Below are 22,089 nucleotides of genomic sequence, written 5' to 3' on the forward strand. Positions count from 1 at the left end.
ATTTTCTCTCTCTCTCTCTCACTCGTTTTTTAATGTCGCGTCTATATTATCACAATTTATAATTGCAATAATTGTATAAATAATCTTTTCCTAATTTTTATTTTCTTTTTAAATTTCAATACTTTGTAATTTAAATATTCATATAAAAAAATTAATTAATTTTATGTAATATAATTATTTATATATTAAAAAAAAATTGTACTCGCATTTGAAGTATAAATGTTGGTATTTAATAGGAGACAAAATATTGAAGATATATACTATGAAACGTGTATTTTGTAGTCTATTCTTTATAGTTCATAGCATACACTGTTTTTAAAGCTAAAAACATGACAGGAACATGTTTTGCTAAAAGTTTAATTCATTTTATGTTATTGCATTATAACAAACGATGTATCGATTATGTGCTTTTTGTTACTGTTAATTTGTTTAATTAACTTTTAAGTTTTATAAATGAGCCACTTATTTAATAAACCAATTAACTCTATAAATATATATTTTTTCATATCATTTAATTATTTTATGAGTATACTAATTGTTGATATTTAATGCTATTAAGTTAATCGCTTTAGTCTGTGAATGGCTCATATAGCATATACATATATATAGAAAGTATTTATAATATATAAACATATTTTCAATTTTTTTATTGACTCTGTGCAATGTAACTACATCTATCATAAGAAATATATTAGTTAATTAAGCAAATTTTGTCTTTTCTTTTTTTACTCAATATTATAATTACACTTTTTGAAAAAACACGGATTAATCAGATACACCTTCAATTATAACATTTACAAGTTACTATAATTATTTGAAACAATGATTACATTACAATTTGGTTTTATATATTCGTTAATCTGATGACATATATATATATATATATTTTTGTCTATGTCATTTAAAACAGCCTAATTGTTTTAATTAATGCCCTTAATCTTCGGTAGTCGATTGAGCGGCATCTAGAATAATTTCAAACGAAAATGGTTGAAAACTATAACCCAAACCAGCGTAAAACTTGCTCTGGAATTCTACCCTGTATTAGAAAGAAGTAATAGACAATATTAATTTTTTTAAATATAAATATTACACTTTAGATATCATTTTTATTAAGAAATTCATTTAAAAGTTTTCGTATTTATTTTATTCTAACATAATATTTTCTTACCAGTGGAGACGAAGAGTATGTAAGAAAGCTGAAAGTCCTTCCATCAGGACTAAAATACCAACAGTTAAAACAGCCCAAAATGCGAATACTATGCAAAGGAAAATACCACCAGCCCAACCTTCACGAGTCAATCCATTCCTCATTACCATAGCCCATAATACTTCTGAGAGTTCTATTAAAAATTTAAACGTTTGTACGGATATGTGTTAAAGATTTTTTAGAAAAAATAAAAGAAGAAATAAATGTTATTTGTATTTAAACTTACGCGCATGAGCAAGAGATAAAGCCCACAAACGTAAATATGATGCAGTATGCGAAACGCTACCAAGTACATATTCGATAGTATGAATGCCTTGATGTATGAAAACTTCAGTCATATCTTCTTGTTCTTCTTTATGACCACCCTGGACAACACCTGTTGGTTGCATTGCACCAACATTACCATCTACATCACCATTTTCAGCACCATGATTGTTTAACTGCATTAAATATAACAAATAAATTAAAATAATATAAACGTATATTAGATACTTCAAATATAACATTGTATTATAATTGTTATGTGTACGTACTTGATAATGTTGTTTCTTTGCATTACGCATTAATGTAATTGGCTTAGCTAACAACATCCATGGAATACAAAGGATAGCTATGACAACTAAAAATTTTTGGAATCCATCTTGACCACCATACATCCATTCGTCACAACCTTTTAAATGTACAGGTTTATTGAAAAGTACCATGTTGATAAATGTTATTAATACTGATGGTGCACAGTAAGGACTAGGACGAATTTCTGTAAAAATTAATAAAGAAAATTTTTAATAGTGAAATAATGTTTTTATATATAAATATAAAAAATGAAAAATTTAATGATATTAACCTGATGTTAAGGTTGCATGATATTTTATCCATTTTATAAACATAAGTACAACCATGTATAAGAAAAGTACTACTAAAAATATAATCTGAGGAATAAATTCACAAGTGATATTTATCTTTCTTTTGAAATACATATGATTCCACAATCCAACAACAACACCAAACAACATATGCAATACACCAAAGATTATTGAAATCTTCATTTTGTACGAATTTAAAAATATAATTTTATTTTCTGCTAATTGCCATACAGGATCCAAACCAAATGGATAAGGATTTTGTCTATAATCCGTTGTATTTGGATTTAATTGGAGAGCTCTATTCGAATGAATAGTCTCGTAATCATAAGTGATATTCCAATGTGATCCAAAAATATTTAAAGATTTAGAAAATACATCGTTATATATCAATCCTGTATACATTGAAAATAATCCCATTAAGAAAATAATATATCTGCCACCAAAAAAGATATTCCATATTTCATTATCAGATTTTTTTGCTGCTAATGGTTTTTCTTTTAAAACCATCCATCCACCAAATAAAAACATAATTAATCCGTGTCCAAGATCACCAAACATGACAGCGAATAAAAATGGGAAGGTAATTATAGTATATGGAGCAGGATTCATTTCTCTGTAGGATGCAACTCCATACGCATCGATCAAAGCTTGAAAACCCTTAGTAAATTTATTCGTACGATTGTAAGTCGGTGGATCTTCGAATGTTTCCATACGATTAAGAATAGGAGGTACAGAACTACCACTACGTTCCTATAAAATACATTTATATAAATAATAACAAATGATACATTTAGATAATAGTAAAAATAATAAAAAAGTGATATATATATTACCGTTCCACGACGTAAGGCAAGCTGAATCGTTTCAATATCTAATACAGGTACCCAACATTCCGCTATCAAACATTTTTGAGTGACATCTAAATTGAATAAGTTTAATGTATGATAAATTGCTTTTATTTTCCGTACTTTAACAAACCAATTTTTGATATTTTTTGCTGCAGCTACTAAGACACGATGGCGATGATCTTGAGTTTGACCAAGTACCTATAAAGATTTTCTTATCTTTTAGAAATATGAACAAGTCACAATTAAAAATTAAAAAAAAAATGTATATATACATATATTATTATTTTACTTAAATACACTATTTTTTATAATATACATATGTTTAATTTAAACATGTTGTTTTTTAATTATAAATATTTACCGTGTTTAAATCTTCAATACGTGTCATCACTCCCATAGCCATTTCCCTTCGATCAGCTGGTGCTTCAGGACAGGGGTATAAAGTTGCCCTGAAACCTTCGCATATTTTTTTAACTCGCGTCTTTAATTGATCACCTTGGAAGAAGATAATAAATACTGATTTAAAGACTTGGTCTCCCTAAAAAAATAAAAAAAGAATAAGTTTTACTATTATCCTACATAAAATTTGTCTATTTTAATTACATACCGTTGAAGGATCCTCCAAAGGTGTTTCAATTTCGGCTTGACGTAAAAATACATTTCCACGACATGCACGCCATAGCATGCGTTCAAATGCAGGAATGCGTTCACGTAATATAACTCCAGCAACGAAACTATGTAATACATATGAAAATTAATATTAATTCATAAGAAAATTTCTTTTTTCTGTTTAATATAATAATCCTAAAGTTAATTCTTATTTATGTATTATTTATTTGTATGTAAGTATATCTGATTAAAACTATAACGTATAGAATCAGAGCTATTTATTGAATTATGCAACAGGTTGTTTGTAATGTATATATCATTTTATATATTTATATACATATATAAATAAAAAAATGATAAATTACAATATTATTTAATGTAAGTTTCATAGTTGAAATTAACAGTAAACACCTACAACATGGGCGTTATGTAATTTTCAATCTGTATCGATTTTTATATAACTTATAACGCAAGTGAAGAGAATGGATAATATTATTTTTATTTATTATCATGTGAATAAGTTATTGCAAAAAAAAGAACCTTGACTTCTATATTAATATTAGAAGTTTCAAATTTGTTTTCATTGAATGATGATCTCTGCAGCCATGGTTATTCACATACCTATTCTTAAGGGGTTTATTTAAACATGTATAATAATTAGAATGAGAATTTTCTCAATAACACAGCAGAATATCTTGAACAGCATATATGGTCACTCCAAAAATGTTACTTTGTATGAAGGTAACAACACGTATATATGTAGTTATCAAAAAACTTACAAGAATACTGGTGCAACCATTCCCAGTGGCTTCAATACTGTTTAAAATTGTTTATGTAAAAGTATGTGTACATACAGGTATTCACAGCATTAACAAATTTGATTAAATGCGCTTAATCATTGAATTAATGAAAGTTCTGATCTAAAATGATTAAAATATACTTATGTGACATATTAACTACACTATGTACGATTAATCTTACACAGATTACAATTTCGGATTAAATATCTATTTCAAATGTAATGATCAACATTCTGTAAAGTTGGAAAAAATCAAAAATTTTACTACTGCTGCGCAGAATGAAAATATTAGATTACTATAATTATATTAACTTATTGTAGAATGATTGAATATTGATCTATTTAATGTGATCATGCCATGAAATACCAATTAACATATTAACAACTAATCAACCAAAAAAAATGCTACACATACATTTTCTATTATATTTCATTTAAGAGATTCATCGTCGGTAAAGGATCTATAAAATTCATAGAAAACTGTTTCTTTTTTATTGGAGAATTTAAAAGTAAAGTCTCATATATATAAAACCAATGAAAAACACAAATTTATAAAATTTTCATGTTAAACTTTCGCTTATTATAAAAGTAATGTAATTGATATGTTTAAATTATCTGGGATATATATATAATTATCATAGATAAAAAATACTTTTCTCATAGTAATCCAAGATGTTATAAATCTTAGAATAAAATGAAAAATGCAATATGCAGAACCTGTTAATGGTTAATTAGTAAGATATATTTTATCAAAAGCGGTGAATATAGATTTAAGGAAAGGAATAACTAGTTTTGGAGTACGTACCCCAGTTGGACAGGACCAAGAGCAGACTGGCGGGCGACATTATCGTCACTAATCAACGCACGTGTCATGGACTCGGTGGGGTTCAAGCCTGCGTGCTCTTGCTGACGATACAACAGACAAGACACAACCACATTAGCACACTAGACATGACCACAATGCTTCAATGCCATTTTGTTGTGTTGCATAGGTGTCTGACCTTCGCGTATAGATTTCATTAAAATATCTTTAACGATACAAAGTCCTCACGTTTTTGTTAGTTTGTTTAATTTAATATCTTTTTTGTTTGTTTATTTTAATATCTTTAGATTCTTTTTTAATACATATTAGTGTTTTAAATATCGTATACCATAGAAAATATTATATACTAGTAGTATATATTGTAGGTAATTTGATCGTATAAAGATATTTTTCCTTCGTTATAATTTTAGTATAAATATGAATTGCCAAATTAGTAATGCTGCATTACTTGAGAACTATTCAAACCCATGTTTTTTTTATACATGCTTTATAAAAAAGTACGTTGGTGAAACATGGCAATTCTTATTTAATGAATGATCTGTAAAAACCTGAAAGCAATTATTTAACTATAGTTTTAGTTAAGATAATTTTTCCAAATATATTGTTAAGTTAAAAACTTCTGCAAATAATAAACTAGTTTTTTAAATCTATATATATATTTCTTAAAATTTATCTCTTTCTATTTCTATAATTTTAGACATAAATATATATATAAGTCAGTTATATTTAAAAAAAATGTAAATATATTATATTATATCAATGTACAGTGAAATAATTTTTCCTGTTTATAAAATATAAAAAACAATAAAATTTACAAGATACTTGACAAAAAAAACAAAACAAAAAAACACCAAATAGCCGAAGCAAAGCCAATTTATAAATGCATTGATTTTTATCTTTACAAGTTTTTATGTTTTCAGGAAGCAATTAAAAATTTTTCTTGTTTCACAATCAATTTAATTTTTCTTTTAATTAAATATATCAGTTATGATTGTAAAGATCAATGCATGCAACACTAAAGACAAAAGAAGACATGCCCCACACAAATGCTATATGTTAAAAAGGATATATATACATACCCATGGCCACACCATCATCATTCATGTTATTTACATTATAAATATATTATGATATATAATCTTTTTTTTATATTAAATAACAAGATGAAATTTTTGTTATACTTGACTATTTTGTCTATTAATTATAATTAAATATATTCGATACAGTTTGAAGATTTCTGTTTGAGCATAATTTACAGTTTACAGGTGATCAGTCAAACTGTATCAACTGTTGTACCGTATGAATTCTAACAAACATTGCTAAATAGTCTTATGACACACAATTTGTAAGGAATTAGCACGTTGTCAATATTTTAAATTTGGAAGTATACGTAATATTGTTAAATAAAGCAAACAATCGCATTTGTTTTTAAAGAGCATATAATACTACCAAAGCACAAAGTCTCTCTCTTTTATTTCATTTATATTTAATTAAATAATATATTATGCGAATACAATCGTGTGCGCACACACATACATACACATGTATACATGCACACACACCTGAAAACTAATATTAAAAAATAATTAAAATAAATTAAATAGAATTTCATCACTGTACGAATAGATATTTTGTAAGGGTATTAATTCTAAAATATTTATGTACTATTATCATAGTTGCATCAATAAATTTGCTTTGGTAATTATAATACAAATGCTCTTTCTTATTGCAGTGGGATATTGGAGAACTACAGGCAGACATTGAGCAAAACAATTTTGCAAACGCAAATAACGGTTGATAACAGCTTGCCTGAGGGGGCTCCTATAGTGTGCTCCTATGGTGTCTGCCGCAGTGTACAGGTGCTGTAACCACAGAACACACTGACGTATCGTGCCCTCTACTTATAACTAATTCTTGGTATGCAGCTTATTATTTGCATATGTAACAAAAGCTTCACAAATTTTTCAGCTTATCAGTTACATTATCAAATCTTATCCCTTGTTGCTAAAGAAACATAACAATCACGCAGTCCTGAATAATCCCATTATAATAAGACCTTATGGTTTGGATTTAATTATATTCCTAACATTAAAACATAGTGACCGAGTACCATTCGAATTTACAGTGCAATCAGTGTAATTAGTGAAGAGTGTTCTAATACAAAATTTATAAAACATGCATAATGTACATAAAATGATTCTCGGTCACTAAAACTTAGAATACAGAGTGCAGAAATTCTGATGAATGTTTGTAAATTTTTATCATCAGTTTATTTTTATAAATAGAAACGAATTATGAAAATGCTTACCTAGATTTCGATATTTAATAAATGTATACTAAGTACATAATTTTTCAACAAACAAATATGTCTTTATTATTTGGAAATATCGTTAGATATATCAATATTTATTTTTATTACGTATTGATAAAATATTTTGAGTATAATAAAATAAAATAAAATAAGAAAAGTATTACTAAGTAATAGTAATAACATAAGCAATTATAATAATTTTTATTTGTAGACCGATAAAATGAATAATTATTATATATTACCAACTTTAATTATGCGATAAGGAAAAAATGTAATTCACATATATGATATACGACAGAAAGGAGAAAGAACATATCAAAAGTATGAATTACTACACTCTGTATTACTCAGAAGTACGTCACAATTGATTACCCGAGCTTGAGAGCCTGGCCGCCAGCGCGGAGGCCCTCTTCACCCAAGAGAGTGACTTGTTCTTCCTCACGACTTGGATCTGCCATCTGCGATACGACACCTCCGTTCTCAGCCTGGCAACAGACACATGTCACCCCTCTCTTGCCCTATTTCCCAGTTGTTTATTTCTTTTCATGACAACTAAACTCACCCTCATCATTATAGCTCTTCATTGTCAATTTTATAATATATATTTATATCAAAAAATAACTTTCACTTTTTACATTTTGGAATGAAATATTGTGTAACAGATATTAATTCGTTACACAAAATGATTATCACAGTTATGTATCACGCATCAAGAACAATTGCAGATTGTCTCTATTTGTAAATTTAAGAAACTTCATAAAGCATATAGATACATGCTATACATATATTAAAAATAATGCATACAGATTATGATTTATGTATAATTTGTTAACTGTAAATACATATACTATAGAAAAATAGTATTTTTTATATTTATGCAAACAGTTTAGAAAGCCATAGGAAATGAAAGAAAAGATTTTAATTTAACAATAAAAAAAGGTTATTAAATATTTAAACAACATATATGCAGAGTAACCCATTTATTTAATGCAATTATCTTTCTGAATTATTGTTACTCAAAAAATGTTTTAATTTAATTAAATGAATTTTTTTATGGGTGGATATATAAAAGACGATATGATGGTCAAACATGTTTTTTCAACTGGATTCTGCCTGATGTAGATCAATTAATCCATTAAAAATAATAGGATTTCATTAAAAAAAAAAGATGTTGTTTTTTTATATATTTTTCACGTGTTCATCTATAAAAAGATTAATTAGATTAAATTACTTCCCTTTAAAACAGAATAAATTCCATTTGAAACATTGCTTGAATAACAAAAATTCAAAGAAATAATTGCATTTATAGATTGATATGGATCACATTTTATGTATGCGTATATATATGTATATATGCTGTCTAATTAATTTTTACTGAAAGCTAATATAAATTTCTAAAATAAGAAAAGTGAAATGTATTAAATGTAGTTATGTATTTATATACATTTTCAAATATATGATTTAAAAAATATACCTATAAAGAGTATGTGTATAATAAATATTATATGAGCTTTGAAAGATTTTGACAATGAAGGAAATAAAAAACTGAAAAATGTACATAATTTGAATAATTTGAGAACTTATAAAAATATATTTTAATGTTTTAATTATTAAAATTACATGCATAGAACTTGCATTATACGATACTTAAAATATAGAATTTTCATGCAATATTTTTTTTGTCACAGACATAACATCACAGAAATATCACATGATAAGCATTTATGAAATATATTGTATATGCAATATATTTTTAAAAATATTTTCTATTAATTGTCCTTGCAAGCACATATCAACTTCCATGCAGTAAGTTATCAGTATTATATAATGTGAAATTTATACCAGTAAATTACAAGTTATTTTAAATATTTGTTTATTATAGATATTTATTATGAATAGTTAATATTTTTTGTTTTAAGAATGCATTATTAATGGTAAAGAGAACTTTATTCGATATAATGTAAAAATTTGTGATAAGTTTCAGAAGCAGCAATATGATTATGGAAATAAAATATAATTGAAATGGAAAAAGAATGAAAGACAAAAAAATAGAAAGGGAAGGAGTGGCTATAAAAAGGAAATTATAGAAAAGATCAAAACACCTTGCCAGGTGACATTAACACATTTAGTTAAATTTTTGTGATGATTGAAAATTGTTATGTTAAATAAAAATTTATTTAGTACTGTGAATATAAATTTGTATGCAACACATATTCTACAGCTACATTATAATACTTGAACAAGTATGTGCATATACTAAGATAACGAAATTACACAACATAAGTACAATTACAAATCGAGACATTAATAAAAAGAATATTTGAATCCCAAATCATATATTTTAATTTAACTGGAACATCTTAAGTTAATTCTTAGCACAAATGTAAATGCATAATATATATGGAATATATATAAATGCAAAATGTTATTGATGCATGTAGATCAAACTACATCTATTAGTTATATGCTTATATTAGACATATACATCTTTTTAAAAAATGATTATTTTTCTTTTTCTTATAATTCAATTTAACTATACTCAGGAAAAATCAATAATTATATAGGAACTTTGGGAAGTAGGGCATAATAAGTGACATGTGTCTTTTGCGATTCTGCAACTTGGTTAGTTGATAATAGTAACACATTAAATGTCCTAAAATCACTCAATAGTATTATTAGTAACACAAAACAAAAAATTGTAATACGAAAAAGATTCGATTTTTCTATTTATTATTAACATTAGCACAATTTTTAATATGTTTAATTTATAAGATGAATATATATATATATATATATGAATATAAATGTATATATACATATATACATATATACATATACATATGTGTTGACTTTAAATTAAATTTGTTAAGCATTTATAAATATGTATATATTTGCATCGCGTACTAGTAAGTTATTTGAAAATTTTACATGCATCGTATTTGTTCTCATATCCATATTCACAGATTTGCTTTTGAGAAATAATAAATTAAAGTTTCTATTTAAATGCTTCATTAAAATAAATAAAGGCTCACTATCCACAACATAAAAGTTAATTTGCTGAATAGTGCAAAAAGATAAATATTTGCAAAGTTCAAAGCTTTTTTTTACACGCTTTAAAAATATTGATTCAAAATAACATTAAAAAAAAAAAATTAAAAAAAAAACATATATTTACCATTGAGAAATTACTAATGCAATAACAAGCAAAACATTTTTATAATAAAATATAAAGATTAAATTTCATTTATGTCCACTGTACTATATATATATGAACAATTTATTTTTATAATAATTTCAGCTTTAGAAATGAAAACTATTAAAGTTTCCAAAATATGTATATTTGTATATAAAGAGAAAAATAAAGATAAGAAAGAAGAATAGAAATAGACAAAATGAATGAGTTCATTCGAATTTACATCCAAATTTTTTCTTTCATGTGCATTTCTTTATGTTATGTTTACAAAATCTGCAAATATTTATTTATTATTTAATTTCATACCCAATGTGAGTTTTGTCTGTAACTATAAAATATTAACTTTTTCTAATTATGTTTTTTAGCAAATAAAAAAATTTGTTTTTTTATTAAAAATTAAATTCTATTTTATAATTTATATGGAATATATTTAATATCGTCATTATTATTGTCATGGTGATTATCACTATTAAAAATTAGGAGTAATATATTATCGTTTATATATAATATATATGTATATCTTTCATATTATAATTATTATTAATATTCTTATTAATAGTTTAAGTTAATTTGAAAATCAAAAGATCAATAATTAATCCACATTATATAATTAGTTCCTCTATAAAATGTTTATATTGTTTCAATGCTAAACGTACCATGACCAGTCAAATTACTGGTTGTAAAATTTTTAGTAGTATTTCTTACAAGTTATATTTCTATTTGATAAGTCAAGAATTCTTATTGCATAAATGATATATTTTTTTTTATAAATATGTTGTAAAATATATGACTTTTTGAAGACAAATCATTTGATCAGATGTGGTAAAAATAAATATACATAAAGAGCATCGGTACGTTTAGTGTTAATATATAATTTTGTTTCATTCCTATAGTATATCTCAAGAATGTGGTACAATGACAAAAACAATGACAATACAATACGGTATAATTAACAATCGAGGCACCCATTTTCAATATATTACCCACACAAAATGACCAAACATAACATGTCAGCTATATATAATTTGAAATAATCTTATTTATGATCCAATGTTTTATGTGATAATACTTTACATTTTTGTAATAGAATTACAAAAATATAAAGTAAAAAATTCTCTCACGATATACATATTTTTCATCGAATTACATTACTTATTGGATCAGAAATGAGAAAATTCATATAATCATCACATCGGTAACAAACGCGTAAATATAATTTTATTATTTTCAATGATTAGATTCCCAATTTCCAGTTGCATTTGTAAAAATATAGCATCATCACACATATGGTTATATGTTAATAGCGTAGACAAAATGGTTTAGGCAAATCTTACCTCGTCAAAGAAGACTTGAGTTTTTCTTAATATATGCTTCAGCTCAGTCAATTCTAAGAAGTTACGTTTTAAAGCTTCAGCATTTTGATTGACTTCTCGCAGCTCATTCTCCAACTTTTCAAACGTAGCTTCCAAATCAATCATTTCACGAGGTTGCGGTGCTTCAGGATTTTCACCGGTATCAAGCATCGGTATTCCATCCTTTTTAATTTCCTTTTCCAAGTATCGTAATTTTCGTTCCATTTCATCACAACGACGTACTTCATTAACGAATTTTCGTTGAAATGCATTAACATCGGGATTAAGCTATATTAAAATATAAATTAGAATAAGAAAGAAAAATGACATTTACAAATAAAAAATAAAAAAGACAAAGTAACAAATGTGAATATAATTTATGTATTTTCTTCAGTAAAAAAAAAAGTGCATTAGAATGTAAAAAGTTCACAAGAGAGATCTATATATATATAATAAATTATAAATAGATGTAACACATGTATCTACTGATATATAAAGATAAATTCGTAAAGAGATAAGAAAATACTTACATCTCTAAATTGAACAAGACCAAGTTCGCCAAGTTCGGAGACACAGGCGTAGGCAGCTTCGCTTTGCAAAAAGAGTTGACACAAGGTCATCTCTTCGCTTCGAAAAAGCGAACCCATCTTAATAGATGGAAAATTTACTTATTAGGATGACAAATTCGTTTACGTAAATTCCGTTTTCGTAAAGAAATAAAGAATTGAAGAAGACGCGTACTCAACGAGATTCGATGATAATATCGTGAGTCAAGTAGAAAACCCACACGATATATGATAAAACCTCGAGATAGAACCGATCAATATCGTGACATCACGAGACAGAAATTATTTTATACAACCGTACGTCAAACGTCACGAGTTATAAACGTGCCACACTTGGACAAATTCACACCCAATGAACATGTGGCGCTCACTGTGTTGCGGCAATTTCTGAAATTACTCTCTTCAAGTCGATAATACAAACATCTACGGTACAATCTATCAAAGAACAGTACAATACTATCAAGGAATACAGTATTCTACCTACTGTCACCCATTAATGATCCCGGTAGTAACTAAAATAAATAATAATAATATGATAATAATTAATAAATTTAATATATCTTTCTCTTAAATATGTAATATTATCATTTGTCGGTAATACAGTGTCCATCGTCTTCTCATACATTAGGCAATTAATGACGATATAGAGGTCGTTTCGTACGATTTCCAATAAGTGTCATATGATCATACAACAAGGATCGATCTGAATGTCGGGGGAGTGTCTAGTAGCTCATTTTATTTTGTGAATTAAAAAGTTAAAAGGGAAGATGTTGAATTTATTTATCTGTTTTTTAATCACCTTAACTGGGGGTAAGTATAACGATTCAATATTAACATGCTTTAACATTAATGGTTAAAAATCAATATTTCCTATAATTAAAATATATATCCAAAATGTGTAAAATAGTTTTTTGTTTATAATTGTTATCGAATTACAGTTTGTGCCCATGGTGAATTTGTTGTACTTCGTAGTCCAGATAGTGTATCTTTTTATGGAAACGAAGAGATTGAGCAAAGTTTACTGAAAGAAGTTTTTGCTGCTAGCTTGGGTTTCACCGCTAAACAAGTACATTTTTACAGTTTGATCGTTACTAATGTTATCTTATTTTTATATATTTTAATGATTATTATTGTAGAGAGAAACTTGGGAAGGTATTTCCATCACAGATCCATTTTCATTACCAGAAGCAGTCGTTAGTATTGTGGTAGAAGGAGTTGATACGTTAGATATAACAAATGGAATAAAGTTCCACTTAAATGATGATGAAATTGAAGAAACAACGTGGCAAGCAATAAGCAGGCGACTTGCAGAAAGAGATAATGATAACACATTGGTCAGAATTTATTTAGGAGATGGCCTTGATGCTGTATGTTATTAACTAAAATTAATATAATGTTCAAGCATAAATACATGTTGACAATTGCTATATACTTAAAATAAATATTATACCTTTTTCTAAATATTAATAATTATATAGCTTGGACAATCTGCACTTGGTGAGCTCAAGCCGATTCCGATAGATGAGTCATCTTTTGTAGCGCTACGTTTAACAAATGAAGAAGACCGTAAGTTTCTCGAAGAGATACAGTTACTTCGTGCAATTGCAAAGAAAGTACCTACAGCAATTAAAGCAGATGACAAATCAGATGTTTACTGGCTTGTAATATCAGGATTACGTCCTGTATTAGATTTGCATGGAAAAAACTCGACAGCTGCTAAAGAAGCTTTTCTTTTATTGAATGATGCTTTAAATGATATTAGTGATGCATTTATGAAGGTTTATGATAACAAGGTTTGTAGAATAATTTTAATTATGATATAAAACTTTTACTTTTTTCTTGATACAGTTTAAGTTTAAAGTTTCTTTTTAATATAGGTTTTAATCGCAGCGTTCACAAACGATCCAAGCCAAGTACGTCATACTCGTTCAATTTCTTCTAATAGGCAACGCAGAGAAACACAGGTTAGCATTTTTTTATAAAACATAATTTACAAGCTATTATAATCCCTTGTGTATGTTTGTATATGAGAAGTACATACAAAATGTTTAAGGATAAGATATTTATAATAAATGCTTCGAATAGCTAGTATCAATTATATACATGCCAAAGGAATAATATTAGGACAAGCTACATTTAAATCCATCTGAATCTAACTGCATTCTAGCAATTTGGATAAGAGTTAAAGCCAATGAACTATAAGGGTTAAATTATTTCCATTATACTTGATTAATTAATATGTCTTTTATAGGATAATAGGGATAAAAACATAGTATCCTTGGTGGAATCCAGTAATACAGAGTTTAATAGTAATAACATTATTAAAAAGGTATCATTAAATTGTTGCATGAAATATTTTATCAAAAATGGGAAAATCTAATTAGATTTAGCCTTATGCATGATTTCATTTAACATGTGATTGAATTATGCAATATAATATAATTTTCATAACATTATTAATTAATGAAAGATACTAAACGTTATCAAATGATTTGAATGAGCATTACACACAAAACAACATACATGCGGATGTATGTGTGCGTGCATGTGTGACTTAACCATACCACCTGAATACTTACTCTCTTTCACCTTCAACTACAAATAAAAAATGGAAAATAATTTATACATTACCTATAGAAGGTATACAAGTTTTACTCACCTTGCTATTTTATGATAATTTTACATGAAGATCGAGAAAATTGTGACAAATTACTTTATTTATTCAAATTGAAAATAATATAACATAATAAAAAGAAAGTTTTGATAAATTAACAAACATAAGAAAACTGATTTTTTTAATAGAATTTTTATAATTAATAAATTTATATTTATGTGTCAATACTTTCTCTGTAATAGAATTCTTACTTTTGATATATTATTTCTTTGGAAATAATTTCTTGAAATTTTTTCTATGTCATATTATTTGCAATTGTAATAAACTATGGAATAAAGTAACTTATCCTAATTTATTGCATCTTTGTGTAGCCATTATAAAAAAGTAGTGAGTATACTAATAGACCTTATAGCTACTATGTTTTGTTTAACGGTTAGCTCTAATTATTTTTATATGCATTTTGTAGAAGCTCAATTCTTATTCTATTATTAATTCGAATTAAAAAATTCATAAAAAATAATGAATATGTAACAATTGAAAAAGAGCTTCTATTTTATATTTTAATTATAATTTATTTCACCTTTTACAATTTGTAAGACAAATGAAGATAATACAATTTGCTTAAATTATTCTGTAAAATTAAATAATTATCGTTTAAAAAATGGAAATTACAGAATTTTTATAATAAGAATTTCACTTTCAAATATATATAAATATATGTATGCATTACATTTATTGATGTATGACAAAACAACGAATACAATTAATAATTCTGACGAGCAGTTAATGTAGTATTATACAGGATGAGTTATCCAATTTTACAATCTTGATTATTTCCGTTGTACATACAATTATTGCAAAATGTTTTGAATAATAGTAACATGAGTATAATTACTGTATATACAATGGTTATAATTAAGGATATAAAGTTAATCAGTCTATTTTGTATATTCACAGTAGTTGTCATTAAAAATTTATATTAAAGCAAAATAATATTTCTACATTGATAAATAAAAATCAATAACGATGGATATTTTTAATCTGATTAATTGGATTAACACATTCCTGCATTTTTTACAATTACATAATTAATACCACATCCGAAATTAACAACTACTGTGATTCTTCTAATTGGATTAAATTACTACTCTATATTTAGTTTTGCTTAATAACAACATGTATTATAGCAAGCTGACCAAGAAGAAGAAAACAGAAATATAAGTGATGAAGAAAACATAGACACTAATATTCATAGTACTAGCGAAATCAACACTGATGTCAGCAGTACTACTGAATATAGCGACACCAATGCTGATAGTGGAAGTACTGAAAAGTCTGAACAAGACTTAGCTAAAATGGAAAATAAGATAAATACTAACACAAAAAGTGTAGGACAGGTATCACATACACATGCATTCTATGATTTTGTGCTTGCAAACTTTAAAAAAATTAGCATTTGAGTTTAGACAAGGTGACAAGACATAAAAAGTTTACACTTGCTCAAATTAAAATACAATTTATATTTAGTCTTTTTAGTATAAAAATGCTGTTATACACATCTTTTTTTATAGGTACTAATTTTTTATACACATTGCAAAGTAATTAAGTAAATCCTAAAATAGATAACTAACAAATGCTTCGTATATATTATTTGCATTAAATTTTTATAATAAATTTATTTAATTAAAGTTAGCTTCGTGCTTATATTATAAATTGCATTATGCATCGCTTGGTAATGTTTATAATATTGTATAGAATGAACTGTCTAATTTTTTGATCTTGATTATTTCTGGTTAGTTTTATTGCTACTAAAAAAATGTTATGAATTTTAGTTAAACAAATTTATAACAATTGCTATAAAATAAATATAATCGAGATCGTAAAGTTAGTCAGCCTATCCTGTATATATTCACAGTAGTTGTTATTGCAAATTTATATTAACGAAAAATGATACTTATACACGGACCAAAGGTACGTTAATGACAATAGATACTTGTCATTTGATTAACTGCAGTATAGCACATTTTTGCTTATGAATTGAATGGTTCTTTTTATTGGTAGTACGAATTGCACCAAAATTAACTATCTATATACAGCTACTGTGATTTTTCTAATATCAGATTAAATGATATGAATTTTAAATTGCCAAAAAACATGTATTATAGCAAGCTGACCAAGAAGAAGAAAACAGAAATATAAGTGATGAAGAAAACATAGACACTAATATTCATAGTGCTAGCAAAATTAACACTAAAGTCAACAGCACCACTGAATATAGCGATGTTAATACTAATAATGGAAATACTGAAAAGTCCGGTCAAGATTTTACTAATATGGAAAATCAGATAGATATTAACAAAATCAATGTAGGACAGGTATCACATACACATGCATTCTACGATTTTGTGCCTGCAAACTTTAAAAAATTAGTATTTGAGTTAGAGAAAGTGACAAGACATATGTTAACATTTTCAGTTGCTCAAATTAAGATTCAATTTATATTTAGTCTTTTTAGTATAAAAATGCTCTTATACACATCTTCCTTTTATATTTATTAATTATTTATACATATTGCAAAAAATCATTAAGTAGCCCCATCCATTTATGTATAAAATAGGATTAGCAAATGTCTCCCGTGTAAGAATTTTTATTGAATTTCTAAAAATTATTTTAAACAAGCTTTGCTATTTTATTGTGATTTATATATGCATGAAGTTTGCAAGATTGTAAATTATTTGCTTGAATGCATGATAATTTTATAAGGACAATGTAATAATTAACGAACGAATTTGATAAAATATTATTAATACGAATAGTTATTAATACGAATAGATATGAGAATAATAGAGAATAAAATAAATAGATTATTGTTTTATTTTATTCGATTTATGAAAAGATTTGTTTTTAAGATAAATATTGTTATATTTTATTTTAAGAAAAATATGCTTTGATACATGTATGTTATATAAAAGATAGCCTTCATAGATATATACACATATATATATATCCATATTTATTGATTTATTTATAATGTTTATTACAGAGTCTAAAGAAAAAGTATAAGACATTGACTTTTTTGTTTGTTTCAGGATGAATGGAACCATGCTAAATATTATAGTAGCAATTATCCAGTTATATTTAATATCTTTTTATGGTTTGGAGTGGTCTTTGTGTTCTCTCTTCTTGCTATTTGCAGTATGTATATTATATAAATAATAGTAACAGTTATATGAACCGTTTATAAGCCAAAGCAACTAATTTCACTTTTAGAATTTTTAAAAATTTTATTATCTGATTTTGATAATAAATCTGATATTTATTTATGATCAATATTTAATTTTTAATATTCAAACTTAATTTCCTTAATAATTAGGCTTAACATTATTAAATAAGAACAATTTTTAAGGCAATTCAATAATAAATAATGCAACAATGTATATTAATTTATAATCAATTTCTTTTTGCTTTTTGTTTTGTGGAGTTAATCGATTTGGTAAATAAATGGTTCATATATTAAAATATGTAATATTTACATATATACATACGTACTTTTTTAACAGTTGCAATCGCGGATATGGACCCAGGTCGTGACTCTATTATATATAGAATGACATCTAATCGTATGAAAAAGGATAATTAATCATAAATACATAAGCAAGTAGGTATTTCAAAATAAAATACATTTAATGTTATAATAAAAGTTGTTTTTCTTAGAAAGAAAATGTTTCAATCGAAATGCGAAAGGTGTAAATAATAATAATAATAATAATATATGTATTTGTACATTTTCCAATGTATGAGATGGAACATTAAAAGGGAAATACACCTGAATGTTTTAGATTGTTGATTAATAAATGTAACTTTTAAAAAGGAACAATTCGGAGTAAACTTTTTTTTTTAATTTCTATAATTATTTTTTTGAACAAAATTATACATTCGATAAGTATACCATATATAAGCAACTAAGCTACATTCAGGTGATCTCATTTAAGCGCTTCATCTTATGTACATACGTTAAGTATGAGTAATTCCAATATTACCTAAAGATAATAGATTACTTTATATAACTGTATTGTTTTTTAAGTTAACTTAATTTATAAATGGTTATAGAAATCGAATATAAACAATAATCGAAGTGTAAATTAATTTTATTTTGAGGATACATAATGGTATATGTGTATAAATATAAATATATATATATATATATAAAAGAACAAATAAGTAACGTTTAAAGGCTGTTAGTATCGATTTGATTGATTTGATAATATTAGATCCAATCCTATTTGAATAATTTTTTAACTTTTTATCATTTGAAAACAATCTTTATAATTATAAATTGAATTATAGTAAATGTATATGTATATCTTATAACAACTAATTTACTACATATAACACATAAATTGAAAAGTACAGTATATAAGATATATAGAATAATTCAAAGAACATAAACCATTTACAAAATACTCGATATCTAAAAAAAAAAGAAAAAATAACTAATATGTATAAAAACCGATCAAACAATCAAATTTATTCCTTATTGCTAAATATTTTAGGACCTACTTGTTAATAACACAATAACCATTTAAATCAACGAGACATTTATTTATACCCAACTAATTGTAAAAGTAAAAGTAAAAGAAGTGGAGGGGTGGAGGGGAAACAAAACTCAGTAATATAACCGACAAATGTAATTAGTAGTATTGCAGTCGGAAGTATAAGTGTGTGTTGCGTCGAGTGATGATGATCGTTGTTCCTTGTTCCGTTTGTCGTGAGATGGCGAAAAGAGAGAAAGAGAAGGAGATGGAGAAAGAGGTAGGGGTTGAGATAGGGGTAGGGGTAAGGGGAAAGAGGAAGAAGGAAGGAGACAGAATCCGAACGTGAAGAGCCGGTCGAAGGCCCGCGCACTGGGCCCCATGCGAATCGCAGGTGCGCTCGAGGCTACCTTCGTTTTATCCCCCCTTTTTTCCACTGTATACATGTTCTCTCTCCCTTCCCAATGGCTCCTGGACGTCTCTCTTCTGTAGATCGTAACCGCTGACACACACCTGTCGCACGTCAGAGCCGACACACGTAAGTTTCGCGCGCGCGTGAGTATCGTGTACTCTTCCTTTGATTTTGAATTTTACCAACGCATTTCAAATATAGAAACGTGTATATATATATATATATATGTATATATATATAATATAGAAACGTATATAAATATATATATATATATATATATATATATATATATATATATATTTATTTATTTATTTATTATATATATATTAAATTTTACACGTAGTTATACAAACTTGAAAGGATAGAAATAATTGAAGAAGAAAAAAAGGGACGCGATGAATTTCGATCCTTAACGGTATTTCTAAGGATATTTTTTTTCTTTTCTTTTCGAATAATGAGAAAATGATACGATATTCTTAATTACCAGTGAGTATATATAGTATATTTTACGAGTATATTTGTTAAGTGTTGAATTGTGAAGAAGAAGAAGAAGAAACAGAAGGAAGAAGAGGAAGAAAAAGAGGAAGAAGAAGAAGAAGGTGCGCGCGCTTACGAGCGCGAGAATATTGAAAGACCTCGACTCCGGTACGGAAAACGATACAAAAAAGCAAGTTCACTGCGATACCGTGCCGAAGGTGACTGAGGGAAGTGTTCTTGAAACGAAACTAACCTCTTTCCCTGTCTATATACACATAAACACACGCACACACACACATCAAATAATATACACGCACGCACATATATATTTATCTCTACTTCTCTTTATTTTCGGTCCAGCAATGAAAGGATATTTTAATTTTGATAAAAAGATAATCGAGAAATCATTCTCCCCGTATATAATTGATCTTTTGGTTTGATCGGAAATTCACAACACAATCCGACCAACAATAAAATCGACAAAAATCATGCCTTTGCCTTTACCGCGTAACGCGAATTCGTCGACGAGAAAACGTTCGCGACGTAGAAGTTTATCTGCGAGGCGCCTAAGCTTCGCGGTAGATCGTGAAGAAGGATAATAATAATAATAAAAAGAAACAAAAAAAAGGACAATTTTTAATCATTCTCATTTAATAATAACTGTATTTTGAAAGACACTTAAGAGTCGTTCGAGGGAAATAACTAATTTTCCTCTTATCGTTAAATAGTACCGAAACATTGTGGACCAAAGTTATTTTGACCAAACGAACGCTGTGTTTTTTTTTCTTTTATATATATATATATACATATCGTGTTTGGTCGAGTGTTAATTTTTTAGAGGAGAAAAAAAGAAGAAGAGGAAGAAGAGTAAGAAGAGGAAGAAGAGGAAGAAGAAGAAGAAGAAGAGGTGTGTGGAGGTTAGCGGCTCACAAGACTGAATAACCGTGGACCGAACCGGTCGGCGGTTCCGTTCGGTCCTGTTCAGTCGTTTCGTCAACTACGACGAAGAAGGCAAAGGAGAGGGAGAAGGAAAAGATAAAGAAGGACGATGAGCGTTAGAATCGTCGTAAGCGTGACGGAAATCGCGGAAATGAACCCTAAGGATCGTTACGTCGTCGAAGGGATCGGTGAGTGTGTTTACTACTCGGCTATTAGGTAAAACTTGCTTTCCGCTTCTAATCTCCCTTTACTCTTTCTCTTTTTCTCTCTCTTTTTTTTTTCTCTCTTTTTCTCTCTCTCTCTCATTCTCTGTCTGTCTGTTTGTCTGTTTGTCTCTCTCTTTCTTTCTGTCTTTCTCACTTATAGCCCTCTTTCGTTTCTTCTCTTCCTCTCTCTCTCCCTTCCTTCCTCTCTATCTCCTTCCGTCCTATTTCTTTTTCCTAATGAGGCTCTAGCTTCGAACGAGTTTGAGAAGCCGATCGGCTTCTTCGTCGTATTTACTCCAATACGAAACATCGGAGTTCAGAGTTGGAACGAGAATTCC

The 22,089-nt window shown here is 27.0% G+C and overlaps 3 protein-coding genes across 11 annotated transcripts in view; 2 read left to right on the top strand and 1 right to left on the bottom strand.

The window, feature by feature from the left end:
• Window positions 1-247: 247 nt before the first annotated feature.
• On the bottom strand, window positions 248-12,899 carry LOC122524650 (V-type proton ATPase 116 kDa subunit a1). Of its 5 annotated transcripts, none has more exons than XM_043647135.1 (11): window positions 12,536-12,899; window positions 11,988-12,293; window positions 5,132-5,232; window positions 3,526-3,652; window positions 3,280-3,456; window positions 2,904-3,116; window positions 2,052-2,820; window positions 1,741-1,964; window positions 1,434-1,647; window positions 1,169-1,340; window positions 248-1,036 (listed from the first exon to the last, which is right to left on the bottom strand). In XM_043647135.1, exons 1-11 carry the CDS (start codon window positions 12,650-12,652, stop codon window positions 934-936), a joined length of 2,523 nt encoding a protein of 840 aa, XP_043503070.1. In that variant the 5' UTR covers window positions 12,653-12,899; the 3' UTR covers window positions 248-933. The 5 variants fall into 5 exon arrangements, with proteins under 5 accessions (XP_043503070.1, XP_043503149.1, XP_043502992.1 ...); XM_043647214.1 differs by lacking the exon at window positions 5,132-5,232 and adding an exon at window positions 7,833-7,918; XM_043647057.1 differs by lacking the exon at window positions 5,132-5,232 and adding an exon at window positions 7,833-7,945.
• Window positions 12,900-13,224: 325 nt separating this feature from the next.
• On the top strand, window positions 13,225-18,843 carry LOC122525594 (ATPase H(+)-transporting accessory protein 2). Of its 4 annotated transcripts, XM_043648543.1 has the most exons (10): window positions 13,225-13,381; window positions 13,510-13,637; window positions 13,708-13,938; window positions 14,050-14,364; window positions 14,449-14,535; window positions 14,823-14,900; window positions 16,373-16,582; window positions 17,351-17,560; window positions 18,275-18,380; window positions 18,746-18,843. In XM_043648543.1, the coding sequence occupies exons 1-10, from the start codon at window positions 13,339-13,341 to the stop codon at window positions 18,823-18,825; spliced, it is 1,488 nt and encodes a 495-aa protein (XP_043504478.1). In that variant the 5' UTR covers window positions 13,225-13,338; the 3' UTR covers window positions 18,826-18,843. The 4 variants fall into 4 exon arrangements, with proteins under 4 accessions (XP_043504478.1, XP_043504540.1, XP_043504606.1 ...); XM_043648605.1 differs by lacking the exon at window positions 14,823-14,900; XM_043648671.1 differs by lacking the exon at window positions 17,351-17,560 and having other exon boundaries at window positions 13,227-13,381.
• Window positions 18,844-20,234: 1,391 nt separating this feature from the next.
• The window catches only part of LOC122525837, a 70,632-nt gene continuing 68,777 nt past the window's right edge, over window positions 20,235-22,089 (top strand). For both annotated transcript variants that reach the window (XM_043648845.1, XM_043648855.1), the window contains exons 1-2: window positions 20,235-20,255; window positions 20,473-21,733. In XM_043648845.1, the coding sequence (XP_043504780.1) occupies window positions 21,655-21,733 (79 nt within the window). In that variant the 5' untranslated portion in view covers window positions 20,235-20,255; window positions 20,473-21,654. The remainder of the gene's footprint in view (window positions 20,256-20,472; window positions 21,734-22,089) is intronic.

This window comes from Polistes fuscatus, unplaced genomic scaffold, assembly GCF_010416935.1.
Source record: "Polistes fuscatus isolate 324 unplaced genomic scaffold, CU_Pfus_HIC Scaffold1, whole genome shotgun sequence".
NCBI classification, from domain to species: Eukaryota; Metazoa; Arthropoda; class Insecta; order Hymenoptera; family Vespidae; genus Polistes; species Polistes fuscatus.